General features: G+C 40.5%; 1 protein-coding gene across 1 annotated transcript in view; it reads left to right on the top strand.

Moving 5' to 3' along the window:
- The window catches only part of galt (galactose-1-phosphate uridylyltransferase), a 134,653-nt gene extending 130,608 nt beyond the window's left edge, over positions 1–4,045 (top strand). The window contains exon 10 of the mRNA XM_056244136.1: positions 3,610–4,045. Within this exon, the coding sequence (XP_056100111.1) occupies positions 3,610–3,690 (81 nt within the window). The 3' untranslated portion in view covers positions 3,691–4,045. The remainder of the gene's footprint in view (positions 1–3,609) is intronic.
- Positions 4,046–14,451: the final 10,406 nt, after the last annotated feature.

Genomic DNA, 14,451 nt, shown 5'->3' with positions numbered 1-14,451 from the left:
CACAATTTTTGGTAACACTTTATTTTAAGGTGCTTGTAATAAGCAGTAATTAACAGTTAATAAGACACTTATAAGACCTTATAAGATGCATATAAGCATTAACTACTTCATATAAGGGTTAATTAAAGGTCCAGGCCCTGAAGAGATCAGGGAAACTACTCCCTCTTGGGAAGGTCAATTTTTAAGGGCCTGGGAGTTTGTGTTACCATTTATGTTTGTTCGGCTGTTCTAAAAGTGCAATGTATTGATACTTGAGAAATGTATTATTTAATTTAATTTATTTATTATCATTAGTTAATGCTTATATGCATCTTATATGCATCTTATAAGGTCTTATAAGTATCTTATTAACTGTTAATTACTGCTTATTACAAGCACCTTAAAATAAAGTGTTACCCAATTTTTAGTAAATGTAACGTGTGTTACCAAATACAACCAAAATTATCGTGTTTACAATAACATGTTCTAATATGTTCTCGCATGTTGTTGTTGTTGTTATTATTATTATCTTTTAATTTTAACATATCTTATCAGGCTTTTGGCTTTTTGTAAATACACACCTGATAATAATTATCATATTTACAGTAATATTTCTTAGTTGTGCTCTCTAAAATGTGCATTGTGCAAAATATTTATAATAAAATTTTTAAATGGCATTTATAATATATATTCTTTTCATTTTTAACATAACTCTTAGCAGACATGTTGGCTTTCTGTAAATGTGCATCTGGGTCTACTCGCTTGATGGGAAATAAAAAGAGTAAGCAATGTCCTGTTTGGTCATAAAATCTGACAATACCGTTTGGATCAGGTCACAGGTTCTCGTTTACAGGCTGGGGTTTGGGTTTCAATTTAACGCCTTGGCAGACCTGTAGATTGTGTTCTTCTCCTGACTCGGGGGTGTTTTTATCTGTCTTTCCACTACATTTAGAGTTTCCACTAAGCTTTAGTTCTCCAATTATTCCTAGTTCAACACCCAAGATGTAGATAACCTATTTCTTAATGCCTGCTTTTTATGACCTGACATTACTCTGCCCCGTTTCTCCAAATACAAAGGTTATAAATGGCTTCTGAAGTGGCTTTCCCGACAGCCGATGCTGTCAGATTTTAAATAATTGGCTAGTGAGGCGACTTTTGTTGTTTATCGCAAGGAGTTTTAAAGCGCTGTTATAATGTCACGCTTATCAGTTTCTGACTTCTTCTTGCGGTACTGAGCTACTGTCCTCAGTACCGTTGGAAGAGTGCAGCGTTCGTTTAATTCACAATGACTCATATTTCCATTACTTCTGCACCTACTTCACCTGCTTCATTAATGTGTCCAGTCATGTGGGACTTACTTCCACCATCTAAGTGTTTCTGTCAGGCATACCCAGGCCAGGGTGACCCTGCTCAGTCTGATGCTGTCAAGTGAGGGAAGGGGAGCCGAACAAGAAATTGAGTCCCCTATTTTCCTGTCTCGTTTTTCTCATTGGCCGCCGAAGGGATCGAGGATAAGGGTGCAGCACGTTACGCTCTTGATTGATGCCCATCTGGATGTATTGATTGATAGCTTGATCAAATTACAGCCTTCCATCCGGAGGTTGTCAGGACACTGGCCGTCATCGCTGATCTGTCACGCTGTGACTCTGTCCGTCGCACAGACTTGGGCACAATCACCCCCTCCCCCCCTCCCGACAGCAATCCGAGCCCTTTTCACACTCCTCGCAAACCCATTTCCCCCCCTAGCTTGTCCACCTGAATGTGAAATTTATCAGCAGGCGGTGAGCGTTATCAGTCCTAAACCAGGACATCTGTTTTTCTCCGAGCTAAACGAGCGAGAATGGTTTGGGCTGCGATAAATTGTACTTTTGGTTATCTGTTGACCTGACCTCTGTCTACCGAGCTGGGTTGCGATTGGTGGGGGACTCAAAGCCAGGTTAGAGTGAGAACACACTAGAGTGACCAGTCCCAATTTAACAAGCCAATATTGTGCTCCCGATGGACTCTGTTTACCCCGATAATTAGTATTAGCTTTAGTTTGATTCAGTGGTTCACCTCACAATACTATATGTATGTTCTTACACCAACTTTTCACATTAGTATTTTTGAGAAAAAGAGAAGTCTATGAGAGGATGAAACTGAGATTGGAATATAATTGGTTCCACAAGTTATCTGGCTGCTTCAGTAGTGTTTTTGACAACAAAGTTGAAGTTGAGAAGTTTCAGACACTGATTTGGTGCGTCACAGATAGACATAGACATATTTCAGCTTGAGTAAAGGCTCATTCAAATCAAAGGCTATAACTATAAAGTCTAATCTAATCTAAATCTAATTCTATGAGAGTAGGGAAGTCTGCACCACAAATAATGAAAATGATATGTTGGAAACACTTTAAGAATGTTCATTGACAGCCAATCAGAATCCACCTGACTTTAAAAAGATTGAGCATTTAAAGCAGCTGATGACAGTGTTCTAAGTTTTAGGGTGAACTACATAGTCCAGTCCAGAAATCAAATCATTAGTCCAGATTTGAATCCAGGTTGTGCACCACTGCTCAACAAGTCAAAACTCACAAATGTCATAGCCATATTTAGAGTTTGCGTATGGTTGGTTCCTAACTGGTTCCTAGCGCGCACAAGCACATATTCATATGCGCTTATTGCCAAGCATTACGCAGGGACGCAAAGGGTTATGCGGTGAGTGCCTTTTTTTTTTTACTTTGGCGCTCAAACGTCATGACTGAGCGGCTTTCGTTTGGAATATCATGCTGAACCTCTGGGGCGATTTAATGTGCTGTAACATTTATTATGGCTTTATGAATGCGGCACTCCCATTGCGAGCCCAGCTGCCAGTGTTTATGAGACTGACCTCTCACTCAACGGCGGCAACAGCCTCCATCAACCCATGCCACAGCAGCAGTTGCAAAGGAATTAAAGTGTTGTGGCTGAGAGATTGGATCAGGAAGTGACACAGCCGCTAGGAGGTTTAATCACACCCCTGCAGGGACTTATCTCAGGAGAGAGCGGGCGACTGGTGGTTCCTCTACTGTGAGCGCTAGACATGAATACTGAGTCTGTCAGCGCTGGAGGGTCTGGGTCACACTGTGTGTTTTTCATAATGTGCTTTCACAGCAATCTGCCTTTTTTTGCTACAGTTTTATTTTTCGAATTTATGTCTCTATCCCAGCAAATTTTGGTCCAAGCACTTCTAGAGAACTGTATAGGGGAGACTGGAGCAAGCTGTCACTTCAGTAAATATTTCTCAGCACAGGTTTATTTTATGTAAGCTAGTTTCTGGATAGACATATACTGTATCTGAAGGTCTACAAAAATATCTATTCAACATTTCCACCATTTTTGGCAACGACAAAATAGACAGATCATTGAACATATTTTGGGGACATGTTATTTTAAATTGTAATACAATTTCACAATATTACTGTTTTATTGTATTTTTTATCAAAGAAATGCTGCCAGTAGGCATAAGAGACTTCTATCAAAAACATAAAAAAATTCTTACAGACCCCAAACTTTTGAACTGTAGTGTACAGTATATGGTTGTTGAGTGCCTACAGTAACTCATTTTTCTGTTTCTTCTTTCTGTCTCTCTCCCTTTCCCCCATTTTCACAGGCTGCAGAACGGTTAAGAAACCTCAGAGAGGAACATTATAAGGTGGAAAAAACAGAAGGTGAAGGAGGGATGGAGAACTAAAAGAGTGTGACCTGTCGGCCACCTTCTGTGTCCAACGGCCAGATAATGAGAACATAAAACTGAGAGAAACAGATGGAGCTGTAAGACGACTCATCTGTTTTAGTGCAAAGAGTTTAAAACTTGAGCTAACTACTTTCTGATCCCCCTTTTTTTCTTTCCATTAAGTTAGAAGTTCAAATTGTCTCCCAAGTTTGGGTTTAGGGCTCTAAAGGCCAAACCATGGGAGCTGGTAATTGCTCAGTTGAGAGCCAAAGTGATTTTTCAGAAACGTTTGAAAGTTGTAATCTTTGCTTATACTGAATGCGATTTCTATGGCTTATTAGAATGATGTGTGCTATTTCTATAGCTTTAAATTCTTAAAAAAAAAAAAAAAATCCTTTTTGGCCAAATACATTTGTGAGGGAAACATTTCAGACAATGGAAAAGTGAGCTTTAAAAGTGCTTGGAAACTATTGGAAAAGATTTTCACTTAGTGGACAAGTAAAAAAAAAAAAAAGTTGAATAAATGAATGAATGAGGCATGTGTATAGCGCTTTACTATGTACTACTGTACACCCAAAGCACTTTACAATCATATCAGGGGGTCTCCGCTCAACCACCACTAGTGTGCAGTATCCACTTGGATGAAGTGACAGCAGCCACAGAACAATGGCGCCAGTGCGCTCACCAGCTGGTGGAGAGGAGAGAGAGAGAGTGATGGAGCCAATTGAAAGAATGTGGATTGTTATTAGGAGGCCATGATTGATAAAGGCCAATGGAGGGAATTTGGCCAGGACACTGGGATTACACCCCTACTCTTTACAATAAGTGCTATGGGATTTTTTAATGACCACAGAGAGTCGGGACCTTGGTTTAACGCTTTACCCAAGGGATGGTGCTTGTTACAGTATAGTGTCCCCATCACTAACACCTCTTCCAGCAGAAACTTAGTTTTCCCAGGAGGTCTCCCATCCAGGTACTGACCAGGCTCAACCCAACTTTCGGGCAACTACCCAAGAAACCATAGACACCATAAATCAATACCTTAGCAACCATTTAGAACACATAGCAACTCCCTAGAAACACTCTAGCAACCATTTAGCTTCCATGCAGAACACCCTAGCAACCACCTATACCACTTTAGTCTCAGCCTCAGACGTCACGCCCACGGAACGTTGGCTAAACGTCTGATGCATATGGTACACTTAACTGGAAACACTTCAGGAATGTCGAAGTCGTCATCTGATTGGTTGAATTTGATCGGATTTTCGGGGGGTGCGAGTGTCGCGTTTATTTTCGGTCTGCCGGGAAACAAAGCGCAGACGTGTGATTGCGGAAGAAAAACTGTTGTGTTTACATGAGTGACAATGAGCATTTATCAAGATCAGCTAAACGTAGGATTCTCAAAAGTATGCGAGGTTCACGGCGTAGACTCTTTAAGAGATGTCCAGGAGTTTTGTTTGAGGCACTTAGTGGAGACAAAAAGAAATATTTTAGCCTGTTTGCCGACGGGATTTGGGAAGAGTATTATTTTCCAAGCCTGGCCGACCCTTTGTCAGCATTTATAAGGATTCCCAGCAGATCCAACTTTACTAGTTGTGTGTCCCCTCCTATCTATTACATAGCTGTCAACCCTCCCGTTTTTCCGGGTTTCTCACGTATTTTAGCTCTTTTCCCGCTGTCTTCCCGTTTTATTATTTTCCCGTAAAATATCCCGTATTTTTACACTCTGATTGTGTGAGACATGCTCGGGCAGATTCGGCTTGAAGTCGTTCATCCTCGGATGCGGCGCCGCGCGCGCTGTTACAAAAAAAGCTGTGCACACAGCCAAGCGAAATGGGGTCTTGCCGCGTAATCTTGATGCGTAATCTTTGCCGCGCTCGTGCGGACGCGTCAAGTATAAACAATTATACTCCGTGTCAGCGCGCGCTTTGATCGGTAAAGGAGCACTGACCTCTCCCTAATCATCTCCAGCAGCCCCCGAAGCACCACGCACCGTTTCCCTCGTAAACTGATATTAGTAGGCCTATTTAAACATTCTCTGATAAAAAATGACACACTTTCTCTAATACACACACACACTGTCTCTTTCTCTCTCACTCATTTGTAGTTATAAACTCTTTAGACTTTTAATGATTAGTGCTTTATTTTTAGTTTGTGGTGGGTAAGAAAAATTCCCTTATTTTGGGGATGGATTCCGGGAAATCTCCCTTATATTCAATGTTCAATGTTGACAGCTATGATCTATTATGGAAGATCAAGTGAAATACCTAACTGTGAAGGGGATTTCAGCCGCGTTTGCGGGCAAACATGAAACAACAGACGCTGACATCGCAGCTGGCCGATTCAGTATTGTGTTCGGTTTTCTTCTCCTCCTTTGATTTTCTATGCTGACTGACTTGTTGCACGCCGGTCTGTTGTTGTGGGGACATTTCCACGTGACGCTGAACGAAACGAACTGTAATTGGTTGTTTGACATGTCGGTCAAACGGCCTTATGGGCGGGCCTTGGCCAAAGAAAGCTGCTATGAGTTCCAGACCTTCAGCCGTCAGTCTGAAGGTCTGGCTACGCGAGACTAATACCACTTTAACAACTGCTTAGCAAAACCCTGGAAACAACCACCTAAAAACACAGTATAAATCACTTAACCGTCTCTAGCAACCTCCTATAACAACCTAGAAACGACCTAGCAACCACCTACAACTTAGCAACTGTCTATCATCTCTCAGGCAACTACTCAAAATATGCACAAAAGTCATATATCAACACCTGAACAACCATTTAGAACACCTAGAAACACTCTAGCAACCATTTAGCTTCCATTCAGTACACCATAGCAACCACCTAGAATGCTTTATCAACTGCATAACTAGCAACGCTCTAGAACAACCCTTAACAAACACAGAACATCCTTGCAACCGCTTAACAACTCCTTAGAATTTCCTAGCTACCACCTAAAAACACAGTATAAATCACATAACCATGCCTAACAACCACCCAAAACAACCTAGCACCCACCTACAACTTAGCAACTGTCCAACAACTCTCAGGCAACTACCCAAAACACCCTAGAAACCATATATCAACACCTTAGAAACCACCTCAGCATCAAGTTCTGCGCAGACAAGCACCAGTTCAACTTTCTTCTGAAAATGTAAAACCCAGTCAAATGTTCTTTTATTCATTACTAGCACGAAATTTCTACAGTACACACCGGCAATGTCTAACGTTGCTTTCTGTAGCCGTTGAAACGGAGAGCGTAATTCACGGCCTCGGGGCAGCTCGCTTAATGAGGGAAATGTGTTCAGCGGATCAGTTTTCCTTTTCCTGCGCCGCACCTGCCGAGCTGCAGTTCCGTTTATGCCAGCGCTCAAATGTCTGACATTGAGAGGCGAAACGTTTTTCTTGTCAAGCCAATTTACAGTGGCATAACAGAAGGTCTCTCTCCCACGCCAGGTGCTCCATCATTCTCTCTGTCAGTGATTCTCAGTGTACTTAAGAACGTGAGCGGGCCCAGTCTGTCTGCCGCGGCATCCATCTGTTCAGGTGTCTGTTATCGCAGAGAACGAGGGGTGAGGATCGTTCAGAGCCGACGCCGGGGACGGGTGAGCTCTTCAACATGCTCTGGTGAAACCATGAATCATAAAGAAACTACATTTGGGTTCACTGTGCTTTTGTTGTCGTAACAATGGAAAGGAAGTTCATCGAAAATTGTTCCTTCACAATGGCTGCATTTACACTGTAAGGTCTAATGCACAGATCCCACATTTTGACATTATTTCCCCCCTATCTGTTTACGTTCACTTACAGAGACGTAACTGTCAGACCGTGCAACGCTGTGCTGTCCAAATTGATCTGCACAAATTCTTTCATGTTGACATTGGTGTGTGCCATGTTGTTTAGTCCCTCTTTTGGACCATGATAATTTTAAATTACATTAAAAATGTTCATACAAAGACTTATACATTAGACTGTCCTTTTAAATATAAATAAAATAATAGTCCTTATAATAATAAAAACTATGTATTATTGAAAAAAAGCCTCATTAAAAGAAATAAACCTAATTAAATAGTTTGGCAAAATCTTTCATATTTTTTTTTAGGAAAAAACAATTAGCACTTTTGTTAATGTTATAAATATTTGAAAATGCATGCACCATGCAAAAGAAAAAAAAATGATGTAGCAGGCCCTTAAGTCTCTTAAAATAGCACATCATTTGACAGTTTTATGTAAACAAAAAAAAAGTTAAAATCATGTTATTTGCCCACAAAATATTCATCACAAATATTATATTAAAGTATGTATATTTCAGACAATATTTAAAATATATTTAAAGCTCCAGTCCGTAAATACATGTTTTGAGCAAGCATAACCAGCCAGTGTTCAAAACGATCTGCTTGCCGTAGCTCGATTCAAAACAGGAAGCTTGTAATAATGTTTTTAATTCCAGTGCTACTGGTGGATTTCCGCGGGAGATTCGAGCCTGTCTTTGCGTCATTACGTCACATCTGTACACACACATCTGCACACACACATCTGTACACATAGAGAAGGAGTCTCGGCTAGTATAAGCTATATTGCGTGAGGATGCTGGAGGTGGAGATTTATAGCCTTTTCTCACAGCACTTGATATAATTAAACTTATCAATTTTGATGGCGGATCCAGAAAGGTTCAAACGACACTCACCGGTGACAACTAGAGATTCACCCGCTGTAAAATGCAAAAGACTTTGGACTGAGAGTTTGGAAAAAGAGACTGCAAGCGGGCCCATGCGAAAACAAGGATAAATATCTGAAGTGCTTTAAATGTAGTCACGCAATGCTGGTGTTGTTAACATTAACAATTTGAGAACAAAGTATAATTTGCACGGTTTGACGTGATATGATTAACGATCGTTAGATTTAATCAGCGCGATTTACTGCAATGCCTTTTTTCAGTTAGCTGGTCAGAAGAACAAAAGTGGATGTTTCTTACTTGTTCAGATAACATGTTAGGGTGAAAATTCTTATGTTGGTCATACTTCCAAAAAGTAGAATCTGTGATTCCGAATGCCAGTATCCACACCGGCGCGGCGACTGACAGCCGCACACTCTCCTCAAAACATTGGATTCATCCGCGCTGTGCCGTGTCGAAGTACAACTCACGTAAAGTTGATAATTCTGCGAATAACTGCAATTGCAGATTTCGAACAGAGATGGCGACAAAAAGGAAAAACTGCAGACTGCAGCTTTAAAAGTATAATACATTTTTAATTTTCAAATTTTATTTTATTTTATTTATTATTTTTGTTTTCATTACATTTAATAATTTAGCAGACGCTTATGTCCAAAGCGACTTACAATTGAGGAGAACAATAGAGGCAATCAAACCAACAATAAGGCAACAATATGAAAGTGTTGTGACAAGTCCCAGTAATTCTAGCACAGTACACATTTACTAATAAATATAATAGATTTACAGAATAGAATAGTAAGTGTTATTATTATTGGGTCAAGTGATCATCAACCACTGATGATCGATCACAACTCCAAGGTTCCTGGCTGTCCTGGATGGAGTTATGGTTGATGAACCCAGCTGAATGGAGAAGTTGTGCTGAAGTGTTGGGTTGGTGGGGACCACAAGCAGCTCTGTCTTTGCAAGGGTAAGTTGAAAGTGGTGGTCATTCATCCAGCTGGAAATATCTGTCAGGCAGGCTGAGATGCGAGCAGCTACCGTCGGATCATCCGGCTGGAATGAGAGGTAGAGTTATCTCTAGAGGTAGTGTCATCAGCGTAGCAGTGATAGGAAAAACATGTTTCTGAATGACAGATCTTAGTGATGACATGTAGATGGAGAAGAGAAGTGGTCCAAGCACTGAGCCCTGAGGCACCCCAGTAGCTAGATGTTGTGACTTGGACACCTCCACGACACCCTGAAGGACCTACCTGAGAGGTAAGACTGAGATGCCCTTCGTCATGAGGGTTGACAGGAGGATCTGGTGGTTAACTATGTCAAAAGCAGCAGACAGATCCAGCAAGATGAGTAGATGAGTGATATTGTGAGTGATATTACATGAACAGATAAATAGATAAGCAAATGAGTGATATTACTATTCTAGTTAATTTGTCCAGAGTGGAAATGGAAGGTTAAGTGAAGCACATTGTGGGATACAGTTATCAGTTATGTTATGTGCTCTGTTATATATGCCGGACATTTTGCTAAATGTCCCAAACATACAGACAATGCTCATACGATGCACAGAAGACGACTATTGTGCTATTTCTGCCACAGTGTGGCACAGCTAAACCTCATTGGTCTTAAACATCCTGAAATTAAGAAACATTTTTCTTTCAGTGAGGACGTAAAATGACTTGATGCCAGAAATATCTGGCAAAGACCGATATCAGGCAGTCTTTCATTTGTATATTTTCTAATGCTGCAGTTTTATCTTGTACCTTTTCGGAGTTCTTTGAGTGCTCAAAAATGTTCAAAGACTGTACTTTGAAGAAAAAAAGTTCATACGACCGCTTCTGGAAAGTCATCTTTTTGTCATCTGTCATTTTTTCGTTCCCTCAAAATTTCAATCTCTTCACATTTCATACAACTTGTGAACAAGCTGCAACTTCTGTACATGAAAAGTCTGCACAGAATAGGCGACGCGTCCTGGTTGCTGTGCCGCGAAGGTCATTTGTCCTCGACTTTAAGATTGGGTCCGTGTGCTGTCATCCGTTAACTGAGCATTCCCTCCCTTGAGCTGCATCACTCCTACCTTACTGTCTTTTCCACGCTCACTATCCTGATCTTCTTCAAACGCTTTTCGCATTAAAAAAAACACTCCTGGTTGGCTGCTCGCCCAAGGTTGTCGATTGATACTGTTCGATCATTCTGTTTGTCATAAGAGCCCCGGTTGTTGTCAGCCGCCCACTCCGAAGTCCATGGCAAACTCCTCGCACACGTCGCAACAACCCCTTCAGGGCTGTTCATTTATCTTCAGCACAGTTTATAGGTTGTGAATGCCATTACCACCCGGGCCTGTCTAAAATCCATATGGAGATATGTGTTTATTAAAAAAATGTCTTGTAATCAATAGCGGTTTTCCCCTTCGATGGAGAGCTGCTGTACGTTATCTCACCAGTGAGTGACATTGATAATACTGGATCAATTTTGTTTTTAGGAGACTATTTAAACGATCTATAATATCGCAGGAGGACTAATGCATCTTTGTCAGGCTGCTCGCCTTTGACGTCAAGCCAGGTACTTTTGCTGTGGGGGTTTGAAATAACACGTTGAAAATGGCTGTCAAAGATTTGTAGAAGATGAATTGACGTCAGAATAATGGAGGATATCTGTGTAGACAGATATGGGTGCTGTTGCTCCACAGCTTTTTACAAGCACTTTCATTCAAATCAATGTGAAATCAAAATTAAACTTTCTCATTACAGTACCTGCAGGGGCGTCATGCATTTATTATGAAACTTTGATTAGGTTTTCGCTGTAGCCTAATAAATAATATCTTGTTTTATTGGTCTGATTATAAACTGTTAAACTATGAACGCAAGTAAGATCATATGTTAACTATATTGCCTATGCTATTGCTATTCCACAACATTTAAAAGCTTTGCATGTATTCTGTGTTACGCATATTTTGTAGCTTCTATTGGTGAGCTCCACAAATCACGTAAATGACAAATGTTGGATTCACAATGATGAATCTTATCACAGCACTGATCATATTTGACCTATATGGAGCCTCTAAGGGACATGGAGATGGAAAAAAATTATTAATATTATTTTCACCCCAAAAGTTTCGAGTTCCAGCTCAAAACTGTGCAGGCTGGCAAAAGTTTTGCACTCGAAATCTCGAACACAACGTTTCTTGAGGGAACGCAAAAGTTTTGTAAGAGAACGCAAAAGCATTGAAATATAAATTTTCTTCCAATCTCATTATTTTACCACCACCTTATACCTTTAGGTGCTTAGTAGACCTACAATAATCAGTTTTTCTTCTTTTTTTTTTGAGTGGGTGGGTTAGTGCGTACACAACGCAAAAGCTAATTTATACAATCTAAAAAATATCGTGTTGGCTCAACAAAAATGTTAACACATCATTTATTTTTAAGTTATGACAACTTCAAATCAAATTTTGTTTAACCAACAAACTATATTGAATTAAAAGAACTAATTTGTAACATAAACGTACATTTTTAAGTTGACTACTCAAAAAAGGACGCTTCAACTACTTAAACCGTGGAATGCTTTAGAAGTAAAACAATGCTTTAGAAGTATTTTTCATTGTTAGTTTACGTTAACGCATGTAGTGTTAACATATTAAACCCAATTAACAAAAGTGTAAAGTGTTACCAACATTTCTATTAATAGATATATTTCTTTCCACGCCTTAAAAACTTTTTGTCGAGAAACATTTGAACCCCATTCCGTTCAGCAATTCTACAACTCACAAATGTAAACACACATTGCCAACTGCACTTTCACGCTTATCAGCTGGATATAATCTGGTATTCATACAGACACCATAATGATTTTTGGTTCTTGGCATTTGGACTCCATTCCATGGAGGGCTGCTCAATTTCAAGTATTAAATTACACCGTCTTTCTCCTCGGGTATGTGTCGTGAATGTATCATGTCAGTCGAAACACTTGTCTCCTAGCGCGTTCGTTTGACCGTAATCAGCCATTCTAGGAACATCTGTCGATAGTTGATGGAATGTTGGCAAGCAATTTCAAGTGGCATTTCAAGATTGCAGAACAGGGAGATCACCAACATGCGTGACCCTCATCCCAACCAGATTCCCTGAAAGACAATCGTGAAAGGAGTGAAGCGTCAAATCTGCACCGTGTTCATTGCTTTACGGGCATTGAGAGCGACACACCATGCGAAAATATGACTTGTCATGCTGATTTTCTAATCATGAAACCAAACTGAAATCACAGTCACTCCACAACATTTGATTACGGAGTGAAACTGCTTCCTTGATTTTAAGTTAATAAGCAGATTGCTGGCGCTGTTTATTATTCCCGCAGATTCATGGTTGGGAATCTTGTCAAGTGCCTCTTGTTTTCTAAATCATGTTGTCCTTGAAGCGCACACCAAAGACTGGAGCTTGGCGAACAGATGCTTGAGTGTTTGTTGACTCCTACTGTGTGTGTGTGTGTGTGTGTGTGTGAAGCCTCTACCTGTACACACCTGCTGTAAATGAGGCACGAAATTGAACGCTTCCCTTGGCAGAACAGTGTTGTCATCCTCCCCCTCCTCCTCCTCTTCCTCATCTCTTCACTTCAGTGCCCCAGCCTGTATTGGTTACACTGTAAATGTTGGCCATATTCATCACAAAACGAAGGAAAGCCGAGAGGACACGCTCCAGACATGCTAATTGAGAATGAAAGGCTCGGAAGGCACATCCTTGAAAAGAAAATGGAGGAAAATCCTGAATGCTGCTGAATCTATATTTGAATCTGAAGTTAGGAAAAGTTTGAGAATAACTCTGAACTCATTTTACTGTTGCCATGACTACACAAGTATGATTATTGCCATCTGACACATGCTCAGCGTGACGTTCACCTTTCAGTTCATCTGACGAATTAAGCCTCCAACGAAGTTCTGACAGTGTCAGAAAAAAATATCTGTATGCATAGCTTTAGAAATGTGAAAATCTTTATGAATATTTATACTATACTTTACTATACTAAAATATAATTTGTATACATATGTATATGTTAAACCTGTGTTGCTTAAAGGGATAGTTCACTTTGAAAATTAATTTTTTGATATGTTTTAGCTTATCTAAAGGGCATCCAAGATGTAGGTGTCTTTGTTTCCACAGTAGTTTCAATTTTGATATTTTTAGGTCAAACCGTTCTTGTCTGTCAGTCATATAATGCAGGAGAGAAGTCCAAATTAAACATGATTTAATGACTCGTAAATGGAAGTACACATTGATGGGCTAAGACACGAAACGAGCGGTTTGTGTGAGAAAACGAACAGTGTTATATCGTTTTTACCTCTTGTAAACACAGCCACGTCCAAGCGATCTGAGGGCGCGGGCGCTTCGGTCTTTTCCGGCAAGCGCCGGAAGTGATCTCTCGCGCGTGTACAGCGCAGTCTCATCCCAAGACGTCATATAACTGACGTCTTGGGACGTCTTTTGACCATACGTCAATATCCGCCTTTTTAGGGTACCCTTAAACGTCGGTTGGATGACGTTATCGGATCCTAACTCTACCCCAGACCTAAACCTACCCCTAAACCTACCCCGTCACCTAACTGACGTTAAAGGTAAAGCGTCAGTTGTATGACGTGCCAGGATCGTCATAAACCGACGTTTAAGGGTACCCTAAAAAGGCGGATATTGACGTATGGTCAAAAGACGTCCCAAGACGTCAGTTATATGACTTCTTGGGATGAGACTGTGTTAGCGTGTACGTCACTCATTGTTTACACAGAACAGAGATTGTAGGTAAGACGGCTAATTAAAATGGTACTAATTTGCGCTTATCCGGGATGTTTAAACCGTCGTAAAATAAAATTGAAATTAAAAAATAAAACAATTGTATGAGTGACGTACACGCGCGAGAGATCACTTCCGGTGCTTTTCGGAAAAGACCGAAGCGCCCGCGCCCTCAGATCACTTGGACGTGGCTGTGTTTACAAGAGGTAAAAACGATATAAATACTGTTCGTTTTCTCACACAAACCGCTCGTTTCGTGTCTCAGGCCATCAATGTGTACTTACATTTACGAGTCATTAAATCATGTTTAATTTGGACTTCTCTGTGCATGCTCTT

This window comes from Rhinichthys klamathensis, unplaced genomic scaffold, assembly GCF_029890125.1.
Source record: "Rhinichthys klamathensis goyatoka isolate OS25496 unplaced genomic scaffold, OSU_Roscu_1.1 h1tg000926l_1, whole genome shotgun sequence".
NCBI lineage: Eukaryota > Metazoa > Chordata > Actinopteri > Cypriniformes > Leuciscidae > Rhinichthys > Rhinichthys klamathensis.
This window is presented reverse-complemented; position numbering and strand designations above follow the sequence as displayed.